Here is a 23,767-nt window from a genome sequence, read left to right on the forward strand (position 1 = left end):
CACCTACATAGTGATGCTTCACTTTTTGCATGTCCACCTACTGCAGTATCTTCTGTTCACCATGGCTCTGGTGTCACCAGTGGTGCTCATGAAACAGGTGTGCCCCTGGCATGTCCCACTTCCTCTCTTCTAGAAGAAGTGAGCAAGAAAATGCCTAGTCATACGTCTTCCTCCCCCATGAGCTCCAACAGATGTCTGAGTTACTAATTGCTCTTAGGCCTCCTACACCATAGTCTGGCTACACCAATAGAGCTGGCTACTTTCCATGCTTGTATCTAGAAGGAAGATGTTTCTAAAAATATTAATCATTCTTTTGGAGTGATTGTCATCTGTGTGCATCCAAAAAGATGAATAGATAAGAAAGGAGTAAGCAAGTGATTGAACAAAGTCTTGAAATTCCAAGCAGGCACAGTGTTTCAGAAAAAGCCATCAGTGCTTGTTTGGAACTTGTTTAAATGTCATATCACTGACAATATTAAGAAGAAAGCAGAACAGATGCAAGCAGCACTTGCCTCAATAGGCCATGTAAACATGAAACAGTGTGATCTGATGTCTTCCAGGCATGGAGATAAGTTTGGTTGTCAAGTGTGTCAACGCAGCATGTGATGCCATTTTCTCTGATACTGTAAAAAATACAGATTTTTTTAAATACAATGTAAACAATGCAGTGGATGGTTTAGAAGAGGGTAAGTTGTACATAAAGGGCAATGATGATGTGCATGCATCTGGTGAAAAGCAAGTTGTGACTGTTTTAATGACATGTAAAGCAAGAACATTTACAAAGCTGATTTTGCAAACATTATGGACATTCAGACAGTGAAAAGTCTGACTTTGAAGGGTTTGAAATAGTATCATATAGCAAATTCTTAATATTTTTTTCTGATTTGTGTTGCCAGCTTTTACATATAAAGAAAGCAACAAAAGATGAAAAATATAAAACTTTTTAGTGTCTGTTAACATGATTATGTTCACATCAAGGCTTAGTTTACTGTATTTCCAGCACAAATGAGTATACTGGTTGTTGTGTCTTTCGGCTTTTCCCAGTTAGAGGTCGCCACAGCAGAACTCCGGTCCGCTAATGATTGGCAGTTGATTTTTATGTACCGAGTTGCCAACCCTGATGCACAACCTTCAACGAATGTACGCCCATTCACACATGTCTCCACGCAGAAGACGCTCTAGCTGATAGTCGAACAAGAGAGCGTCTTACTGTGAGGTGACAACACTACCGCAGCTCATGGCCATGCTTTTCATTGGGAGTTGGTGAGTTCAAGCAGAGCTGTAGCTGAACCTGTTGACAGTCATTGATCTGGCACCTATCAACTCTAAGTTCAGGAGCAAAAAATAAGTAAATAAATAAATAAGGTCTGTTATTGCCAGCTTGGTGCTCCTTGCCTCTTTCTTAAGAAGCACAAAGTCCTGTAGGTCCTCTGCACTGTGCTGCCCCTCAACACTAAACTGAGTTGGAGAGACAGAGAGAGAGAACGTCTTAAAATTTGAATTTTACGTATTTTAACAAGAGAGCTTGCTACAATGTATACCACAGTTAAAACACTGAAACAAGCACAATAGGCCAGTTTTGGAATTCAGTTCCTTACTGGAAAAAGTAAAAGATTGTATTGCCAAAAGTACTTCGTAACACCTTATACCCAGAGTGGTTGCCCCCTTTGCCCCACCCCTAGCTACATTTTTGTGTTGAAGACTAATCACCACAGCTTTTATTTGTGGGTAGTTTGTATATGTGACTTTTTCCCAGTCAAAGGAGATGTTACAGTCTCAGAAGGGGAATGCTCTAGGGGCAAAGTCTGTGCCAGAGGAGCCAAAACTTTTGCTATTTCTTGGATAAAAAGAAGACTTGATTTGTGTTTTGGTTTATGACAACTTTTTAGTTAAAGTTTCCCTGAATGTAAAATTCATCATCACACAATCATCTGTCACATGTCATGCTCATTTGTAGCACAGACTTGTACAAGGATGACTTCATTTTAATGTTTTTTTTTCGTGTCAAGCATCCCTTTGACTTAAATGTGTAGTAACTTGCATATTGTAGACCTAACCAAATACACGCAGGGAAGACAAGGTGCACGGATTAAACCATAAATATCATAATCCAAAAGAAAAATCCAGCACCAGGAGAGGATCAAACATTAAATAAGTTTATTGGACTGAAGAAGGCTCTTCTTAAGCCGAAACCAGTTGCTGCTTATGGATTTTTGGGTCTGCCACAACAAAATTATTTAATTTTTGATCCTCTCCTAGTGCTGGATTTTTCTTTTGGATTATGATAACTTGCATATTACCCACCTACTAAGACAGTGGGTCTTCTTCAATTCCTGAAGTGCATATTCATGATTCTCAATTCCATTTGTTTCTGCAAAAGGGAGATGCAAGATGTTTGTCAAGTTGTTGCTGTCACTAGTGTGTTGGTCATGTAGTATGTTTTTCTGTGTACTAGATGGCTTCAAAGTCATATGATGAGGGAGATTCATAAAATTCTGTGAATGGGGTAGAGCAAGTCTAAAAATGAGCACATACCTCCAAAAGTAGGCACTTCATGTGCAGGAGTGAGTCAGGTCTGAAGACAGGTACAGTCCTCTAAAATAGGGACAGAGGTCTACTGTCTTTATCGAAAACCCCTGTTCTTCCTTCTGTATCAGTACTGTGCAACAGGTAGGTTAGCATTGCATCATACCTTGCTTTCACTGAAAGCAGTAAGTGTCTGCTAGGTTCCGAACAAGTATGTGCTTGTAACGTAATCCCTTCCCCTGCAGACTAATTAGATCAGTACACATGTTCATATGTGTGCTGCTGAAAATCCCTGAACTCGATGCATTTGGAATTTGTACTTGCTTAACAGTTCACCTTCATATTTAATCCATTCCGTAATAGATAATATACCTCAATGTAATGTTCATTTACAGTTTGTTTTGCCTCAATTACTTGTTTTTTGGTGACTTCCTTGTTTCATATTTTTGATTTGTTTCAGTTGTATTACTTGACCATTTTTGTCATTGCATTTCCTTGGTGATCAGTGGTATCTTAGGAAATTACAAGAGGTATAGTTGAAGATGGACAGTTATAAAGCAAGTGATCAGTTATATAATATTGGAGTTGGAAAAACTGCCAGCAGTTGTTACACTGAGTAAAGAGTTCCATATTTAGGTTGCTGTGTTTTTTTTAGGTATTCAGCCATTCTGTATATTAATGTAAAAGTACAAGGAATGAGTCATCTTGATTTGATAATTATTCATTTATTCTAACATTCCCAGTTTATGTATTTCATGGTCAAGGGGAAGTGGAATGTGCCATCAGTCACCGGGCTAAAGGCAGAAAAACTGATCCTGGACAGAAACACACACACACAATTTACCATACTGCACATCTACCTATGGACATATTCAGTGGTCTCCACTTCACCTGTAGCATGGCTTTGGGGTGTGGGAGAAAACTGGAGCACCAGTGAAAATTCATTCAGATTCTGGACAGGAGACACTGCTCAGAGTCAAACTGGGTAGCAAAACACTTTGATGCTGCAGTGCTAACAGCTGCACTACTTTTCAAACCAAGTAGCTAGTATTGTAGAAGCAACAAATTAAGACCTGATTGTTGCATAGTATAAAGCATCAATGTACTTTACTGATACAGGAGTGATATTGATGCAGTTTAAAGATGATTTGAAAAGTTTGTCATGCATACCTTATATGCACATATGACTTCCTGTACTCTGTAAAAGAACACGTTTGGTTAGTGTTCTGCATGTTTGTAGACTTTGCTGTATTTCAAAAACAAAGGAAATGATTTTCATAAGTAGTGTTAACTGTGCAGTATGTAAAACTGCTGGCTGTTAAACTTGTTGGCTGAAATTAAGTATTTGTATTGTTTTGCAGTATGCATGGCCCAACTGGACAGTGCCCTCATCCAAGAGTTCTACCAAATCTTGTAGCTGTATGCCTAGCTGCTATTTATTCCTGCTATGAAGAATATATCAACAGGTTAGTATGGCATTAAACTTTTCATTTTTTTCTATGATTGTATCCAAGCCTTTGCAAGTTTACTTGTGATTGTATTCTTAATTACCTGGATTTTGTTGTCTATAACAGAATCTCTAACTCTCTTGTTAATGTAAAAAGGTATTTCTTGCTATACATTGTTTGTCAGTTGTATAACAATAGATGATATGCATCTTTTGTATTTAATACATCAATTTTGTGCAATGTAAACTGAATATGAACAGTAATTATGTGCACTAACCTTGAGATGATTGTATAATGCACAGTATACTGATGTCCTTCAAGGATGCATCTGCAGTCCTTACAAATGGGTTGTCCTGTCGTCAGGCAGCCCTTCGGTCGGCCGGATTCCAAAGTCTGGGTCTGGCCTCGGCTGGTGTCGCACTTCACCCGACGTCATAGCTGCAGTTATTCGGGTATAAAGGCATCAGCCGACGCCATTTTCCTCAGTCTTTCTTGCCGCGTGGCGCCCGAAGCAGAAGCTGTTCGCAAGTGCTGGTCGGTCAGAACCAGAGATTACTACTACCGAATACTATACGAAGACTTCTAAAAAGCTAAGTACCCCGTTGGGGACTCTTTCTTGCCTCAGCCGATGTCAGAAAAAGTGAATAACTGTTTAACTTGTGGGAAACAAATACCTCATAAAGATTTCCACTCTTACTGCTTACCCTGTTTAGGCCCAGACCATGACGTAGCAGCTTGTCTAGCCTGTGCTTCTTTTAACCGGCGGACGCTTAGACGTCGGTCTGAATTTGCTGAGGAGTTTTTCGGCTCCGATTTTGCTTATATTATGCCGTCGGATCCTCCGACTACACAAATGTCTAAAAAGCGCAAGGAAAAGGACCGACACTCGCAGTCCGCGGTTTCGGCCGAAACCGCGGTTAAGCCAACCGCGAGTGTCTCGGTTTCGGCTGAAACCGAGCAAGCGGTTCTTCCTTCGGCCGAAAACTTACCTTCTACCGAGGCCTCTTCCAACCTTGTGGAATCTGCTTCAGAAAACCCACCTGCTGTTGCAGTTTCTCAGGAATTATCTGACACTATTCCCTTGGATATTTCAACTCCTGCACTTGGAGCTGCTAGGCCACCTGCAGCCATGTCCATTAAGGCCTTTGCCAGGGCTAAAGCAGCTAAAGCTACTAAAACTGTGCCTGCTAAGACCCCCTCTCACAGGCCTAGCTCCAGTTCTCAAATGCTTAGTTTAGCAGAGGATCTCATTTCTTTAATCCGGGGATCCCAACCTCAACCAGACAGGGCCTCTCAGCCACCTCCAGAGAAGAGGCCTAGAGCAGAGCCCCCTCAGCCACTTTCTACAGATGATTCCTCTGATGATTCAGATGATACAGACCCTCCAGAGGCTCCTTTCTCCCCTTATGAAGACTCTGATGCTGAAGAGTCCATCCCTTCTGCCTCTCCGCCTGAGGAATTTTCCTTTGGGGAAACCTTGCATGCTATGAGGGAACAATTTCAGTGGCAGGGCCAGGATTTTTCAGACTCCAGAAAAAGGCTAAGAACCTTTCTGCATTTACCACAACATAGGCCTTTAGCCATACCTCCAGTTCTTTCTGTTGTAGATGATGCATTTAATGATGCTTGCACTGCTCCTGATTCTCTACCTCCGGCCCCTGCTAAGCCTGATAGATACTACAGGGTCCCGGACACGCATTACCATTTGTATAAGGCTCCTTTTGCAGATCCCGAGATTATCTCACAAGGACCTAAGGCTGTAGCAGCTACCTCTGCTAAGAACCCCCTCCCCTCAGAAAGGGAATCCAGATCCTTAGAGAGATGGGGTAAAAAAGTTTACACTTCTGCTACTCTTTCAGCTAGGGCCTTGAACTGTCAATTTCACATGATCCAGTATCAAGAATTTATGCTAGACCAGTTAACCAAAAAACTGTCCTCTGATGAACCATTAGACAAAAAATCTGTTCAGGAAATGTTACATAACATTCAGCAAGTCAGTAACCATTCCTTAAAATGCAGCTATGATGCACTGGAAGCTTCCTTTAGATCAGCCATTACTGGCACAGTTATCAGAAGGCGTGCATGGTTAAAAGAGCAGGCCTTACCAGACCATGTCAAGTCCAAACTATTAGATGCTCCTATGGATAAGATCAATTTGTTTGGCTCTCCTGCACAACAGGTGCTGAAGAAGATGGAAGAGAAGGCAAAATCTGTCCAAACAGTAAAAGATTTCTTACAGGTCCAACCGCCAAGGTTTAGCAGGAATTGGCCCTCCAAGAATTGGTCCTTTCCAGACTCCTCCAGAGCTCAGAGAGGCAGGAATAGGCGTTCAAGAGGCAGAAGCCAATCCAGGGGTGCCTACAGGGGACGCCAGTGGCAGAGTAACAACCAGCGAAGTACAGCCACAGACGCAGCCACCACCACAACTACAGGACAATCACAGTGACTTGGCTCTGGCACCGCCTACCAGGGAACAACTAGAAGCACCCTTAGGCGGGAAGCTAGCCTTATTTTCAATAAACTGGCATTACATCACAAGAGACAAGTGGATTTTACAGACAATAGATCAAGGCTACAGGTTTCATTTCCATACTCTACCAGGGAAGAGAGGAATGCCAAACCTACCTCCAAATCAAAAGGCAGAAGCTCTAAAACAAATATCTCAATTATTAAGGATGAGAGCTGTGGAAAAGGAGAGCCAAACAAATTGATCTTATCCATAGGAGCATCTAATAGTTTGGACTTGACATGGTCTGGTAAGGCCTGCTCTTTTAACCATGCACGCAAGGAAATGGATAAATATGGAGCAAGGAAAGGGATTTTACTCCAGACTCTTCCTGGTACCAAGAAAAGAGAGCAAATGGAGACCTATTCTCGACCTGTCCGCTTTAAACACATTCCTCATTGTTCCAAAATTCAAAATGCTGACTCTACAGCAGCTTCTTCCCATGCTGGGCAAGGAGTCTTGGCTGGTGACTCTAGATCTCAAGGAGGCATACCTGCACGTTCCCATACGACCAAATTGCAGAAGATACCTCAGATTTCTTGCAGGATCAGAGCATTATCAATTCTCAGCATTGCCCTTTGGCTTATCTACTGCGCCCAGAGTGTTCACGAAATGCCTGGCATCAGTAATTGCTCATTGCAGGCTTCAGGGAATCCAAATCTTACCCCTACCTGGACGACTGCCTGATACAAGCGGACAACAAAAACAAACTAGCAGAAGACTTACAAAGGGTCATTTACCTGCTACAAGCCCTGGGATATACAGTCAATATAAAAAAGTCAAGGCTGATACCATCCCAAAGAATAACCTTTTTGGGTGCAGAGCTGGACACATCAAAACAAATGGCATTCCTAACAGTAGAAAAACAGGAGCAACTACCTCTCTACTTCTTGACATTAACAAAGCAGAACCATCTAACAGCAAGAAAAGTACTGCAAGCCTTGGGCTTCATGGCATCCTGCATAATATTGGTTCCTCATGCCAGACTGCATATGGGAAAACTACAGTGGTACCTAAGGAATTTATGGTCTCAACACAAGCACAGCCTAGAAACCCAAATTCCAATAATTCCATGCCTGAAGCAAGAATTCCTTTGGTGGGCTCAGGCCTGTCAATCAAACACAGGATTGCCCTTCCACAGCACTCATCCAAGCCAAACCATCACGACGGACGCCTCAGACCTCGGTTGGGGGGCCCACATGCTGGACAAGTGCATACAAGGCTTATGGACTCAAGACCAGCTGCACCTACACATAAATCTAAAGGAAATGCTGGCAGTAAAACTGGCAATTCAGGCATTCAGACCATTTCTCCGACAAGGTCAATTGATGATAAGGACAGACAACACCACAGTTATGTGGTACATCAACAAACAGGGAGGCACACATTCGTATCCTCTATGCCGGATGGCACTGGACCCTCTGGAATGTGGCCCTGAGCTACAACATTCAGTTACAAGCAATTTTTGTACCAGGAAAAGAAAACATTCTAGCAGACATATTAAGCAGGACTACCACGGATGCCCACGAATGGATGCTGCATCCGGACATCTTCAAAACTATTACAAGAAAATGGGGACTCCCAGAAATAGACTTATTTGCATCCCCACGCAATCACCAGCTAAAGAAATTCTGCACAAGGACGTACCACCCACTTGCTTGGAAAGTGGACTCCCTATCTTTCAGTTGGAAAAACCTGACAGCATATGCATTCCCACCACTTCCTTTGATGCACAAGGTGCTATTGAAGATCAAAGAGGACCGTCCAAGGATCATTCTGATAGCTCTAGACTGGCCAAGGCAACATTGGTACCCATTACTGAGGAGCATGTCTCGGGAACAAATATGGCCACTACCCCTGGTTCCCTTGCTGTTAACACAGAACAACTACAACATCCTGCATCCAAACCTGAAAACTCTGCAGCTGGCTGCCTGGAACATTGCATAAGATCAATTAACCCAAATTTATCCCAAAGGGTTAAAGACATTATCCTTGAGGCTCGCAGACCCTCAACAAGTAAAAATTATTCAGCAAAATGGAAAAGATATCTCATTTGGAGTACTGCAAAAGGAGAAGATGTGTCACTGGTAAACATAGCCAACATCCTGGAATACTTGGCAGAGCTCTTCCACACAGGCCTGTCCTATTCCTCCATCAAGATTCATGCATCAGCTATTTCAGCAGAATATGACTTGGATCCTCCTGTCTTCTCACATCCTCTGCTCAGGCAGTTTCTGAGAGGAATTAAAAATGTAAAACCTCCTAGGAAGCCACCATTACCAGCATGGGACTTGAACTTTGTGCTAGAAAAATTGACACTTCCTCCTTTCGAACCAGCAGCAACAGCAGAATTACAATACTTATCATGGAAAACTGCTTTCCTGCTGGCAATCACTTCAGCTAGAAGGGTATCTGAACTACAGGCATTAATGGCAGTACAACCCTTCCTGGTCTTCCGTCAAGATAGTGTCCATGAGAACAAATCCTACTTTTATGCCTAAGGTGGTCTCCAGAGTGTCTTTAAACCAGGCTATCCACCTACCTACATTCTTCCCCAACCCACAGAACAGGGGAGAAAGACTGTTGCATACCTTGGATGTACATAGACAATTACGCTACTACCTGGACAGGGCCAAGGGCAATAGAAAAACTGACCAGCTACTGGTAGCATATGCAACAGGAATGGAAGGAAAAGCAATTTCAAAACAGACAATCTCCAAGTGGATAGGAAATTGCATTAGATTTTGTTACTCCTACCATGGAAAGAAAACTCCAGAAAACATCAGGCCTCACTCTACAAGGGCTACAGCCACTACCACAGCCTTCTTACGAGGAGTGGCTACCAAGGACATTTTAGAGGCTGCTACTTGGAACTCCGTGCATACATTTGCCAAGCATTATAATTTACCTTTATACTCTAGATCCCGAGCAGGTTTTGCCACTGCTGTTTTGCAAGGGATCCTAACTACACCATAACTTTATTTTTCCTCCTCCCCCAGTTTGGCTATGGTATTCTACCCATTTGTAAGGACTGCAGATGCATCCTTGAAGGACATAGTACAGTTTTGTACCTACCATAAATGTAGATGTCCGATAGGAATGCATCTGCAGTCAGGATTACCCACCCACCTTCCCCTCTGTGGTACTCCTAGGGTATTTGCCCATCTTATAGCTAGCTGGGGGAATCTATTATGGTGTATTTGTTTGTATATATGTACATACATGCTTATTTTTTGTTTGCTCTCTACTATTTGGAATCATTTGCATTTATCCAAATTTAGCCTTCCAAGAGGGCACCTGGCATCTGGGGCAAGAAACACTGAGGAAAATGGCGTCGGCTGATGCCTTTATACCCGAATAACTGCAGCTATGACGTCGGGTGAAGTGCGACACCAGCCGAGGCCAGACCCAGACTTTGGAATCCGGCCAACCGAAGGGCTGCCTCACGACAGGACAACCCATTTGTAAGGACTGCAGATGCATTCCTATCGGACATCTACATTTATGGTAGGTACAAAACTGTACTTTTTTTTATGTTTACTAGTATATGCTTAATTTTGTTGGATGTTTATGCAGCATAGGCATATAGGGTTATGTCACCACATATTAATTTATTAATTCTGCTTCTAGTTATTGTTTTGTGGGTGTTCTAGCTTGTTGATGTTTAAGGTACGTAAAAGTGCTGAGTTATGTTTGACCAACAGTTCAGCTTTGGTTGCTTAAAGCTTAAAACAGTATGCAAAAAGTAATTGAGTATTTGTATAGTATTCAAACACTGGATCACCCAGTTTGATGAGCTGCATTACCATAACTACTCAGGTCATGTGATGCCTGAAATGTAATTGTCCAGTAAACGCAACCCTTTAAAAAGAAAAACAAAATTTGTTGTCTTGATGAAGAGAGTTGCATATTGCACTTGTCCTTGGAGATGTGATGAATGAAGTTTCATATTCTTGTGTAGTTTATTTGTAGAAGGTGTGGTTCAAAGAGGGTAGTCAATAGAAATAGTTCATACTGGACAAATGTCTTTGAAGGTATAGGAACCAGTGCAACATGGTGGGGATGGCCATTTCTCGTAGAAACTGCATGCACTGGCCCTTGGATCTCCAACAGGCTAAGTTGTGTGGTTCAGTAGATGGAAATAAGTTAGATTAAGGCTTCAAGTTGCAGACAGCAAGTCTTGCAGGGCATGTGGCATCAAACTAGTACTGACATTTGTTCCTGTTATCCAGTACCTTCATTGGGGAGGGGGGTCTACAGTTTTACAACTTCTGCTGTAACTGAGCAGTTATCTTTAGGACCCCCTCCCTTCACTGTGAATGTGGTTAGTTGGTGAAAGTAGATGCCCTAAATCTATACAATTTCAGCTTGTTTTGGTGGTTTAGCTGCTTCCAGCAGGAGATCACATCAGCAGTTGAAGAAAGAAACAGTTTTGGGAGATAATATATTTCTGCTGTAATGAGCATGCAGTATAGTTAATAACGTCCAAAAAAGTTCCGGGATTCTACAGAATGTAATACCTACCGTCAAGTCCAAGGTCTTGTAAAATGTAGCATCAAAACTGCCATCCCAAGCAAAGCAAAAGAATCAGCTGAAAGTTTTCTGAGAGAAAATTGTAAAGGCTTTGCTTTTTTTAGGAAAATGAAGCTATTATCTGAACCTTTTCCTTGCCATTAAGAACAGTTCCTTCAGTCTCCTTATAAATGTCATCATTAATACCAACATGTGTGCCATAGCCATTCATTTCAAGCTCAGTAACATCCTACTTCCATCATTGGATATGAGCTGGCACAGCCATTGAGGATACCAAGATAAAGTTGTACTTCAGTCTTCGCCTTGTCCTGATCAGTAGTCTGAAGTACAATTGTGATGTTTTCCTTCTCAGTGCAACTCTGTTGTTGCTTGGATCTCTTAAATGGTGCCACATGGAAAAATGAGATTCAAGCTGCAGTAACACCCTTTTCCTGGCTGAATTTGCAGAATATGCTAGTGGTCTTTAGGAATACTGTTTTCAGACAGTGTGACAAGTACAAAACTAGTTAGAGATACCTTCACTCCAAGCTATAGTGAACCCTTCCTGGAAAAGCCTGGTGGAGGCTTTGTAGGGCCACAGTTCTAGCGTTTGTAGGAGTTTTATCATAGTTAAATGGCTGTGATAGTGTACTAGCAATGTTAAAACAACTGTCTACCAAAAGGAAGATTGAATAGTTTGACTAAAGAAAACGGAATATTGAAATCGTGAAAGAAAGCTCTAAAGAATCTAAATATTCAACCTGCTAGAGCAGAACTAGTTGACTGGCCCTACTAGAGACCCAGTCAGCAGATGCCACTATATGGCTTACAGCACTACATAAAGCTCAGAAGGGACAATCATGGTTGTATAGTCAGACAAGATCCATATTACATTTCAGTGGAGGTTTCCAAACCTTGGATGTTCTTCGTGTTGTTGCAGTCATCACATTTGGGTTATCTGCTTGCAGTAGCCCTCAATTGGCCTGATTAACAAAGTCTTGGGTCCTGCGTCGGTTGCTGTCTGTTCTTCCATGATGTCAGGTCGTCAGGGGTATAAAACATGCAGCCGACACCATTACATCAGTCTTTCTTGCCATGTGGTGCCCGAAGCAGAAGCAGTTCGCAAGTGCCGGTCGACCTACTCCTGAAATTTTGGTTTTAGAGTTTCAGAACCAAAGTCTTCAATTAAAAGCTAAGTACCCCATCGTGAAACTTTTTCTTGCTCTAAACCGATGTCAGTAAAAGTAAATAATTGCATTTCTTGTGGAAAGCAAATACCTCTTAAAGATTTTCATTCATACTGTATTCCTTGCCTAGACCCTGACCACGACATACCTCGCTGTCTGTTTTGTGCCTTATTTAAAACCATTAACTATCCATCATCGGTATATTTTCGCTTCTAAATATTTTGGTGCTTGGTTCAATTATCCTGGTATGTCTTCGGTAAGCCATCCGACTACCGACATTCTGAAAAAACAAAAAGATAAAGACAGAGACAGGCTGTCTAGATCCAAAACTGCCAACAACGCTTCTCCTAAGCCAGTCGCCAGTTCGCTGGTACTCAGTGAGGTGCTTTCACAGCCCCTAATACCCACTACTTCAGATTCGCAGGACTCTACTGAGACCCATTCGGAGTCCGGTATGCCACAAATTGCTTCAACTGTGGAACCTGCGGATGTCTCTACCTTGGATGGGTCCGGAGCCGCTGTGCAGGCACCGGCTTCTGAGGGTACATCCAGGCCTTCTGACTTGCATATTAAACCAATGCCATGTTCTTCTTCAAGGCCTAAAACTCAAACCATGCCTAGAAAACTGATGCCCAGACCGCATGGTCAGGCCTGTATGCCTAAAAAACAAATTAAAAGAATGGCTGAAGACCTTATTACTTTAATCAGGGGAAGCCAACCTTCCCCCTCTAAGAGACCTAGGACTGAGTTTGCTTATGATACTTCTGACCAGAGTTCTGAAATTTCTGTTTCCTCTGATGACCAGGGTTTACCCTTATCTACCTATGAGGATTCTGATGCCGAGGACTCTTATTCCCTCTGCTTCCCCCCGCCCAGAGGATTTCTCTTTTGGTGAAACCTTGCATGCTCTCTGGAAGCATTTTTATTGGGAAAGTCAGGATTTCTCCGATTCTAAAAAGAGGCTTAGGGATTTCTTACTCCTGCCCCAGCACAGGCCTTTAGCTATACCTCCCGTACTGGACATTGTTGATGATGCCTTTTTTTAATCTAGCTTGGCCCCTGACTCTTTACCTCCTGCTCCCAGAAAACCTGATAGATATTACAGGGTTCCTATCTCTCACAAGTTCCTTTTCAAAAATCCTACTGCGGATCCTGAAACCATTTCAAAGGGACCCAAGGGCATTAAAGCTACTACTGCCAAAAATCCTACCCCCTCTGATAGAGACTCCAGGGTGCTGGATAGATGGGGTAAGAAGGTATACATTTCTGCAACTTTGGCCATTAGGGCCTTGAATTGACAGTTTCATATGTTAAAGTATCAGCAGCATATTATTGGATTGCTTAAACAGAAAATGATGATTCCTGATTGTGCTGAAAATAAGGATTTACAGGATTTAATGCATTCTGCTGAACAAGTTGGCAAACATACTTTGCAATGTGGTTTTGATTCACTAGAGGCATCTTGCACGGCTGCTGTAACTGGGTCTGTACTTTGAACTCATGCTTGGCTTAAGGTGCAATCCTTGCCAGATCATGTTAAAGCAAAATTACTGGATGCTCTCTTAAATCAGGACCACCTGTTTGGCAACAAGGCAGAAGAAGTTCTTAAAAAGATGGAGGAAAAAGCCAAATCTATGCAAACTGTTAAAGATTTTTTACAAGTACAAACTCCAAGATTTAGTAGGCATTGGCCTTCTAAGAATTGGTCCTTTCCTGCCCCTTCCAGACCTTCTCAGTCCAAACCCAGTTCCAGCAGAGTACCCAGGCTTCAGTCCGAGGGGACGCACAGGACTAAGCAGTGGGGGGGCCTCCACTTCCAAATCTGGGAGCAATAAAACTCCCCCTATGGTAAACTGTCTCAGTGACTTCTTCTTAAAACTTCCAAGTACTTCTCAACTGTCTGCCCCTTTGGGGGGAAAGATTGCACTTCATGCAAAGAACTGGGGACTCATTACCCAGGACAAATGGGTTTTAAATAAAGTGCCCCAAGGATACAGACTTCGCTTCCACATGTTACCAACTCCAAAAGGTTGGCTGAATCTACTTCCAAATCAGTGGGCAGAGGCCCAAAAGCAAGTACTCTCCCTCTTAAGCATAGGGGCTATTCATTTGTACCAGAAGAGGAAAAGGGACAAGGTTTCTACTCGAGACTTTTCCTGGTACCCAGAAAATAGAATTCATGGCGTCCTATCCTGGACCTGTCTACCCTAAACACCTTTTTGGCGAATTCAAAAGTCAAGATGCTGACTCTTCACCAGTTGCTTCCTGTGCTAGGCAAAGATGCCTGGCTGGCAACACTAGATTTAAAGGAAGCATAACTGCACATCCCAATCAGGGAATCTTGCAGAGGATACCTACGCTTCAAAGCAGGCTACACACACTATCAGTTCTCTGCACTGCCCTTTGGCTTATCTACTGCCCACAGGGTATTCACAAAGTGCCTAGCTCCAGTCATTGCATTTTGCAAGCAAAGAAATATTCAAATATACCCATACCTGTACGATTGTCTAATTCAGGCAGAAAGCCAGGACATACTTTTGAAACATCTGGCCTTTGTACAAAGGGTGCTAACTTGTCTGAGGTACACCATAAACGAAAAGAAATCACACCTGGTACCCTGTCAACAAATTGTATTCCTGGGAGCAAGCTTGAATACAACTTCCCAGATGGCTTTCCTCACGCCAGAGAAACAAATTCATTTGACAGCCTACTTCAAACAAGTGGCCACAAAAACTGTGCTATCTGTAAGGCAAATACTACAAGCCTTGGGGTTCATGGCCTCCTGCATTCTTCTAATTCCATATACAAGGCTGCATATGAGGAAACTACAATGGTATCTAAAAAGCCTATGGTGTCAACATTCTCAGGCTCTAGAAGCAATGATTCCTATCATACCTTGCCTACGCCTAGAGTTCCTTTGGTGGGCAGAGGCCTGCCGCCAAAACAAGGGACTACCATTCACACTACCCCCTGCTGCCCAAACCCTAACAACAGACGCATCAGACTGTGCATGGGGGACTCGCCTGACAGGGAAGTGCATTCATAGCAAATGGAACCCAAGTCAAATGCACCTGCATATCAATCAAAAAGAAATGTTAGCTGTACAGCATGTTCTGACAGCCTTCAAGGACCACATTCTTCCAGGACAATTAATGGTAAAGACGGACAATACCACTGTTTTGTGGTACATAAATGAGCAGGGGGGTACGCATTCTTACCCCCTCTGCAGACTAGCCAAGGCATTGTGGAACACAGACTTGAGCTACCAAGTGCATCTACAAGCTCAATTCCTGCTAGTGAAACTAAATACACTGGCAGATGAACTAAGCAGAAACCTCATGGACCCACACGAGTGGAAACTGGAACCAAGGATGTCCTTCAAGAATGCAACTGCAGTCATAACATATGGGTTGTCCTGCCTCAGGCAGCCCTCGGTCAGCCGGATTCCAAAGTCTGGGTCCGGCGTCGGCTGGTGTCACCTCCTCTCCGACGTCAGAACACCTGGAGTATAAAGGCATCGGCTGACGCCATCTTCTTCAGTCTTTCTTGCCACGCGGTGCCCGAAGCAGAAGCAGTTCGCAAGTGCCGGTCGGTCAGCTCCTTTGTTTTCAGTACCGAACTCATCCAAAAGCTAAGTACCCCATTGGGGAACATTTTTTCTTGCCTCAGCCGATGTCAGAACAAATTGACAAAGTTAATAATTGTTTGTCTTGTGGTAAACAAATACCTCATAAGGACTTCCATTCCTATTGCCTCCCTTGCCTGGGCCCAGACCACGACGTCTCGGCCTGTGCTGCCTGTGCTTGCTTTAATAAGCGCACTCTCAGGCGCGGGACAGAATTTGCCGAAGACTTTTTCGGCGAATCTTTCGCTTATATCATGCCGTCAGAACAACCGACAACTCAATCTACCAAAAAACGAAAGGACCGGTACCGACATCCTCGGCCCGCGTCCTCCACCGATACTCCTCCTAAACCCTCCGCGAGTGCTTCGGTCCCTTCAGAAGCGGTAATTCAACTGCTCCAGGCCAACGACACAGCGTTAACATGTCCTTCGGTCTCGGAGTCTACACCGGTGCCGGTTGTTGATTTTCCTCCAGAAACCGAAGTTCTGGATCTACCCGACACCATTCCTGTGGACAAGGTTACTCCTGCACGTGGGGCAGCTAGGCCTCCTGTATCCATGTCCATCAAGGCCTTTGCACGTGCTAAGGCCGCCAACCAGGCCAAGGCCCATCCTAAACCTACTGCCCAGGCCCCTTCTTCTGATAAACAGATCATGTCTCTTGCTGCAGATCTTATTTCCCTTATCAGGGGGTCTCAGCCTCATCCAGACAGAGGTTCTCAGCCGCCTGCAGAGAAAAGGCCCAGAACTGAGCAGGCCGACAACCTCTCTTCAGATGAAGCCTCTGGGGATTCTGAGCATTCAGATACCCAAGAAGAATCCTTCCAGGCCTATGAGGACTCTGATGCTGAGGAATCAATTCCCTCTGCCTCTCCTCCAGAGGATTTTTGTTCGTGAAGTCCTACACTCTATGAGGGAGCATTTTAAATGGCAGGGTCAGGAATTCTCTGATTCCAGGAAAAGGCTACGACCTTCCTCAAGCTACCCCAGCACAGACCTTTAGCTATCCCTCCAGTTATGGATGTCCTGGATGATGTTTTCTCCGACTCCAGTGCTAACCCTGATTCTCTCCCTCCTGCTCCTGTCAAGCCAGACAGATATTATAGGGTCCCTGACACCCACAAACATCTGTTTAAGGCCCATTCTGTGGATCTAGAAACTATTTCACAGGGCCCCAAGGGAGTGGCTACTTCCACAGCCAAGAATCCACTGCCAGCGGATAGGGAAGCTAGGTCCCTGGAGAGATGGGGTAAAAAAGTTTATACCTCTACCACCCTGGCCATGAGGTCACTTAACTGCCTTTTTCATATGTTTCAGTACCAGGATTTTTTACTGGATGATTTACCGAAAAAGCTAGCTTCTCCTGAGCCTATTGATAGAAAGGCATTGCAGGATCTAGTACGTAACACTCAGCAGGTTAGCAATCATTTCCTTCAGTGTGGTTATGATGCATTGGAGGCTTCATGTAGGGCAGCTATGACTGGGGCTGTTATACGTAGACATGCTTGGTTAAAAGAACAGCCACTGCCAGACCATGTTAAAGTAAAGTTACTTGATGCACCTCTGGAAAAACAGAAGCTTTTTGGTGCTAATGCACAAGATGTGTTGAAGTCCATTGAGGAAAAAGCTAAATCAGTACAGACAGTCAAAGATTTCCTTCAGGTTCAGCCACCCAGATTCAGCAGGAATTGGCCTTCAAAGAATTGGTCCTTTCCAGACACTGACAAGTTTCAAAGGGGAAAAAACAGGCGTGCCCGAGGTAGAGGGCAATACCGAGGCTCCTACAGGGGCCGCCAATGGCAACCACCAAATCAAAGAAGTGGCGCAGGCAGTCCAGCTGCACCATAAGGACAACCACAATGACTTAACTTTCATACCGTCTACAAAGGCTCAAAGAGAAGCACCTTTGGACGGAAAATTATCCTTATTCTCAAAAAACTGGCATATCTTAACCAAGGACAACTGGATTCTGGATTTAATAGACAAAGGTTACAGATTCCACTTCCATACTTTGCCAATAAGACAAGGCATGCCAAACCTACCACTTCATCAAAGGGCAGAGGCACTCATTCAAGTTTCAAAGCTGTTAAATATAAAAGCAATAGGAAAGGTCACTCCACAGGAACAAGGCCAGGGATTTTATTCAAGACTGTTCCTTGTTCCAAGAAAGGAAAGCAAATGGAGGCCTATACTGGACTTGTCTACTCTAAATACTTATCTCATTGTGCCAAAGTTTAAAATGCTGACGTTGCAGCAACTCCTTCCCATGCTGGGCAAGGGGCCTTGGCTGGTCACTCTGGACCTCAAGGAGGCATACCTGCATGTCCCAGTCAGACAAAGCTGCAGAAGATACCTCAGATTTCTTGCAGGGACAGAGCATTATCAATTCTCAGCATTGCCGTTTGGCTTATCTACTGCACCCAGAGTGTTCACGAAATGCCTGGCATCAGTAGTGGCACACCGCAGACTCCAGGGGATTCAAATATACCCCTACCTGGACGACTGCCTCATACAAGCAGACAACAAACAAACCTTGATAGCAAACTTGGACTATGTCATTTAATTACTACAGGCCTTGGGATACACAGTCAACATTCAGAAATCAAGACTTCTGCCATCCCAACAGATTATTTTCCTAGGAGCCAAACTGGACACAAAAACACAAATGGCTTATCTCACAGAGGAAAACAACAGCAGTTACCAGAGTACTTCAAAGGCCTAGCAAAGCTCTCCCAGCTGACTGCAAGGAAAATCCTGCAGGCCCTGGGGTTCATGGCATCTTGCATTCTTCTGATACCTTTGGCAAGACTTCATATGAGAAAGCTGCAATGGTACTTAAAAAGCTTATGGTCCCAACACAGCCAAAGCCTAGAGGACATAATCCCACTCATTCCATGTCTGCAAAGAGAATTTTTGTGGTGGGCTCAAACAAGTCAGTTAAACAAAGGCATGTCTTTCAACAAACCTCAAGCAGGTCAAATGATTACAACAGATGCCTCAGACCATGGATGGGGGGCGCACATGGAGGGCAGATGCATTCAAGGTCAATGGACACCAAGGGAAAGGCATCTGCACATAAAACAAAAAGAGATCTTGGCAGTGATACATGCAATCGAGACTTTCGAAAAATCACTTCAACAAGGACATTTGCTAATAAGGACAGACAACACCACTGTTATGTGGTATATAAACAAGCAGGGAGGCACTCATTCTTATCCCCTCTGCAGACTTACAATGATTCTCTGGAAAAAATCCATAAGTCTGAAGATACATCTGCAATCCCAGTTTGTGCCAGGCAAGGACAATGTACTGGCGGACAAGCTGAGCAGTAATTTCTTGGATCCACACGAATGGAGGCTGCATCCTCACATTTTCTCACAAATAACAAGGAAATGGGGAAGACCGGACATAGATCTCTTTGCTTCTCACATGAATCTTCACCTGGAAAAGATGAATCTTCACCTGGAAAAGTTCTGTACAAGGACCCACCATCCTCTAGCCTGGAAAACGGATGCTCTCTGCTTCAGCTGGAATTCCCTAACAATTTATGCATTCCCTCCTCTACCACTGCTGACCAAGGTGATACTGAAGATCAAGGCAGAACAACCAACAGGCATTTTGATAGCTCCAGACTGGCCAAGGCAGCACTGGTACCCATTGCTGTTGAGCATAACTCGGACCAAACCGTGGCCTCTGCCCCTATGGCCTCTGCTTCTAACACAACACAATTACAGGACTGTTCATCAAAACCTGAAAACATTGCATCTGACAGCCTGGAGGTTACCATAACTCCTTCCGATATCTCTTTCCAAAAAAGTTCAAGAGATCTTACTGGAAGCACGCAGACCTTCCACCAGAAAAACCTATTCAGCCAAGTGGAAGAGATTCATCATCTGGAATGCTAACAGGGGTGAGGATACAACAGTATTGAGTATTCCTCAGATATTGGAATACTTGGCAGAAATGTTTCATACTGGTCTCTCGTATTCTTCCATAAAGATTCATGCCTCAGCAATCTCAGCAAAATACAATTGTGATCCACCTGTGTTTTCACATCCTTTGCTAAGACAGTTCCTAAGAGGGATAAAGAATATCAAACCTCCCAGGAAACCGCCAGTACCTGCATGGGACCCCAATTTCGTCTTGGAAAAATTAACTCTTCCTCCCTTTGAACCAGCAGCAACTTCAGAAATGCAATTTCTCTCATGGAAAACGGCTTTCCTATTGGCAATCACATCAGCAAGAAGAGTCTCGGAGATACAGGCACTCATGGCAGTACCTCCTTTTCTCATTTTTCATCAGGACAGAGTCTCTCTAAGAACCAATCCTTCATTCATGCCAAAAGTAATTTCCAGGGTGTCTCTAAATCAAGCCATTCACCTGCCTACTTTCTTCCCCAATCCTCAAAACAGGGGGGAAGCACTGCTGCATACTTTGGACATACACAGGCAACTACGCTACTACTTGGACAGAACTAAGGCCACCAGAAAGTCTGACCAACTGCTTGTAGCCTATGCTGCTGGAGTACAAGGAAAAGCAATCTCCAAACAAACAATTTCCAAATGGATTGGACACTGCATCAGATTCTGCTATTCTTTTCATGGAAAAGGTTTGCCAGCCAATGTTAGGCCACACTCCACCAGAGCTATAGCCACATCCACAGCTTTCCTAAGAGGAGTGGCTACAAAGGACATTCTAGAGGCTGCTACATGGAGCTCCGTGCATACATTTACCAAGCACTACAACCTGCCTTTATACTCCAGATCCCGAGCAGGCTTTGCTTCGGCAGTCCTGCAGGGCATTTTAGCTACACCATCACTTTCTTAGTTCCAACCACCCCCAGCTTGGCTATGGTATTCAACCCATATGTTATGACTGCAGTTGCATTCTTGAAGGACATAGTACAGTTTTGTACCTACCATAAATGTAGATGTCCGATAGATATGCAACTGCAGTCAGGTTTTCCCTCCCTCCTACCCCTCTGCAACCTTCTTTATGGGTCCACTACCCCTATTCCTATTAGCTGGGGGTATCTCCTATGGTATATCTGTTTATTACTGTTGTGCATGTCTGGAATTGTTTTTCCATTCACCAAATTTAGCCTTCCTAGGAGGGCACCTGGCATTTGGGGCAAGAAACACTGAAGAAGATGGCGTCGGCCGATGCCTTTATACTCCAGCCGTTCTGACGTCGGAGAGGAGGCGACACCAGCCGACGCCGGACCCAGACTTTGGAATCCGGCCGACCGAGGGCTGCCTGAGGCAGGACAACCCGTATGTTATGACTGCAGTTGCATATCTATCGGACATCTACATTTATGGTAGGTACAAAACTGTACTGTTTTCAACATGTTGACAAGCAAATGGGGGAGCCCAGATATAGACCTGTTTGCCTCCCACCAGAACTATCAATTGGACAAATTTTGCACAAGGACTCCCCACAGACAAGCTTGGAAAGTGGATGCTCTATCCTTCAGCTGGAAAAACCTATCAGTTTGTCTTTCCTCCTCTGCCTCTGCTCTCCAAGTTACTACTAAAGATCAAGCAAGACAAACTGAGGATGATTTTGATTGCATCAGACTGGCCACGCCAACACTGGTGTACCCCCTCTTGCACAGTGTGTCACTGTTGGCCCCATGGCACCTGCCTCAGACTCCTACCCTGCTGTCTCAGCAGGAGAACCAGATTCTGCACCCTCAGCTTCAAACACTGAACCTAGCAGCCTGGCTAATTACCTAGTCTCTCCTTTACCATCCCTCAGTAAACCAGTGATGGATATCATTTTAGAGGCAAGGAGGCCTAGTACTAGAAAATCTTATGCTGAAAAATGGAAAAGATTCTTTGCCTGGAACCAGTCTCAAGGGATGAGCACAGCAGTGCCCAACTTACCTCAGATTCTACAATACTTAACTGAGATGCTTCACAAGGGCCTTTCTTTTTCCTCCATCAAAATTCATGCCTCAGTCATTTCAGCTCATTATAACACAGAAACCTCCAATCTTCTCTCATCCACTGCTCAAGCAGTTCCTTAGAGGGGCCAAAAATTTAAGAACACCCAGGAGAGCTCCAACTCCAGCCTGGGACCTTAACTTTGTATTGGAGAAACTCACCCTTCCTCCTTTCGAGCCAGCTGCTACTGCAGATTTAAAATTCCTTTCTTGGAAAACAGCTTTCCTTTTAGCAATCACTTCAGCAGGAAGGGTATCTGAATTACAGGCCCTTATGGCAATGGAGCCTTTCATCATCTTTCACGCAGACAGGGTGTCCCTCAGGAACAATCCCTCTTTCATGCCGAAGGTGGTATCCAATGTGGCCCCTAATCAGTCCATTAATTTGCCAACCTTCTTTCCTAATCCGCAGAACAAAGGGGAACGGATACTGCACTCTTTAGATGTGCACAGATGACTTAGATTCTACTTGGACAGGACTAAACCTCAAAGGAAATCTGAACAACTGCTGGTGGCATTTGCTGCAGGGACAGAGGGAAAGGCTATTTCAAAGCAAACCATTTCTAAATGGATAGGCCATTACATTCATTTCTGCTATAAGCACCATGGAAAACCTATCCCACAGGGGATCAGACCCCATTCAGCCAGGGCTGCATCTACCTCTATAGCCTTTCTCAGAGGCATACCTACCAGGGACATCCTAGAAGCTGCTACCTGGAGTTCTGTACATACTTTCACCAAGCATTACCATGAGCCAATTTTCTCTAAATCCAGAGCTGGCTTTGCCACTGCAGTCTTGCAGGGCCTTATAGCTGGTCCTAATGCTATCTAAATTCCTCCTCCCATCCTTAGCTTTGGGGGTCTACCCAAATGTGATGACTGCAACAGTGAAACACGAAGAACATAGTACAGTTGTGTACACTTACCATAAATGTAGATGTTTGAGTGTATTCACTGTTGCAGTCCTGGTTACCCTCCCTCAAGCCCCCTGACTTCTTTTTGCTATACCTCTTCTCTCCTTTACTATGCTTAAAAGCTTTTGGTGTATTTGCTTTTTTTGTTGGAGGTATAACCTTGTATATTTATAGATTTAATTGCTTCCCATTAGGAGGCCACCTGACATCTGGGGCAAGAACAACTGATGTAATGGCGTCAGCTGCATGTTTTTATACCCCTGATGACCTGACATCACGGAAGAAGAGACAGCAACTGATGCAGGACCCAAGCCTTTGTTAATCAGGCTGATAAGAGGGCTACTGCAAGCAGATAACCCAAATGTGATGACTGCAACAGTGAATACACTCGAACATCTACATTTATGCTAAGTGTACACAACTGTACTTTCCCTGTGGCATTCATTATAGATGGAGGCTTTTTAACCAATTAGTATGATAAGGATTTATAGAAGCACAACCCATCAGTTGAGCCCTTTTGTCAGCATCGGTCGAAACCTGTTCATTATTGATGTACCTATTGTCTCTTTAAACCCACAGAGTGTTGTCGTCTTTTAATGCCAGCATTCAGGACACCCTCATTTTCCTAAGCCCATACCTAGCATAGAATGCCTTGGCTTCTAAAGAGTTCAACCCTTAGGCTTTGCACAGCAAACCCACTGATTTCTCCATGTGAGTTTCTGTTAATAAGTTCTGCATTTTACTTGGTACATTTTGGTTAGTTAATCTAATGAGTCTGGCTAAAATTGTACAACCTGACACTCTTAATTGCCTGACTTATGGAGAGGATAGTTGAATACAGCAGCCCCAAGATTTATTAGCATGGGTGACAGGTTATCTGTCCACTTAAACCATTTCCATGTCAGATTTCTATACTCAGTTTTTCCATTTTTTTGTACCAGCCCTTCTATAAGCACTTGTTAAAGTATATCTCAAAATCTGTGGCTTGTCTGCATTCTTTTTGAATCTCTGTTGGTTCCACCAGCCCAGGGCACACCATCTTTCCTTTTGGAATTAGGGTCTCCCCCAATTTGCAACTCACAGCTAGTGAAGAGTGACTCAGG

At 43.8% G+C, this 23,767-nt stretch overlaps 1 protein-coding gene across 1 annotated transcript in view; it reads left to right on the forward strand.

Moving 5' to 3' along the window:
• Positions 1 to 23,767, forward strand: part of LOC122810253 (c-Maf inducing protein) — a gene marked incomplete in the record, with an annotated part of 1,337,359 nt that overhangs the window by 773,287 nt on the left and 540,305 nt on the right. The window contains 1 exon segment of the mRNA XM_044081790.1: positions 3,888 to 3,992. Coding sequence (XP_043937725.1) covers positions 3,888 to 3,992 — 105 coding nt within the window.

Source organism: Protopterus annectens, chromosome 8.part1 (genome assembly GCF_019279795.1).
Source record: "Protopterus annectens isolate FY-2018-M chromosome 8.part1, PAN1.0, whole genome shotgun sequence".
In the NCBI taxonomy this organism is placed as follows: domain Eukaryota; kingdom Metazoa; phylum Chordata; order Ceratodontiformes; family Protopteridae; genus Protopterus; species Protopterus annectens.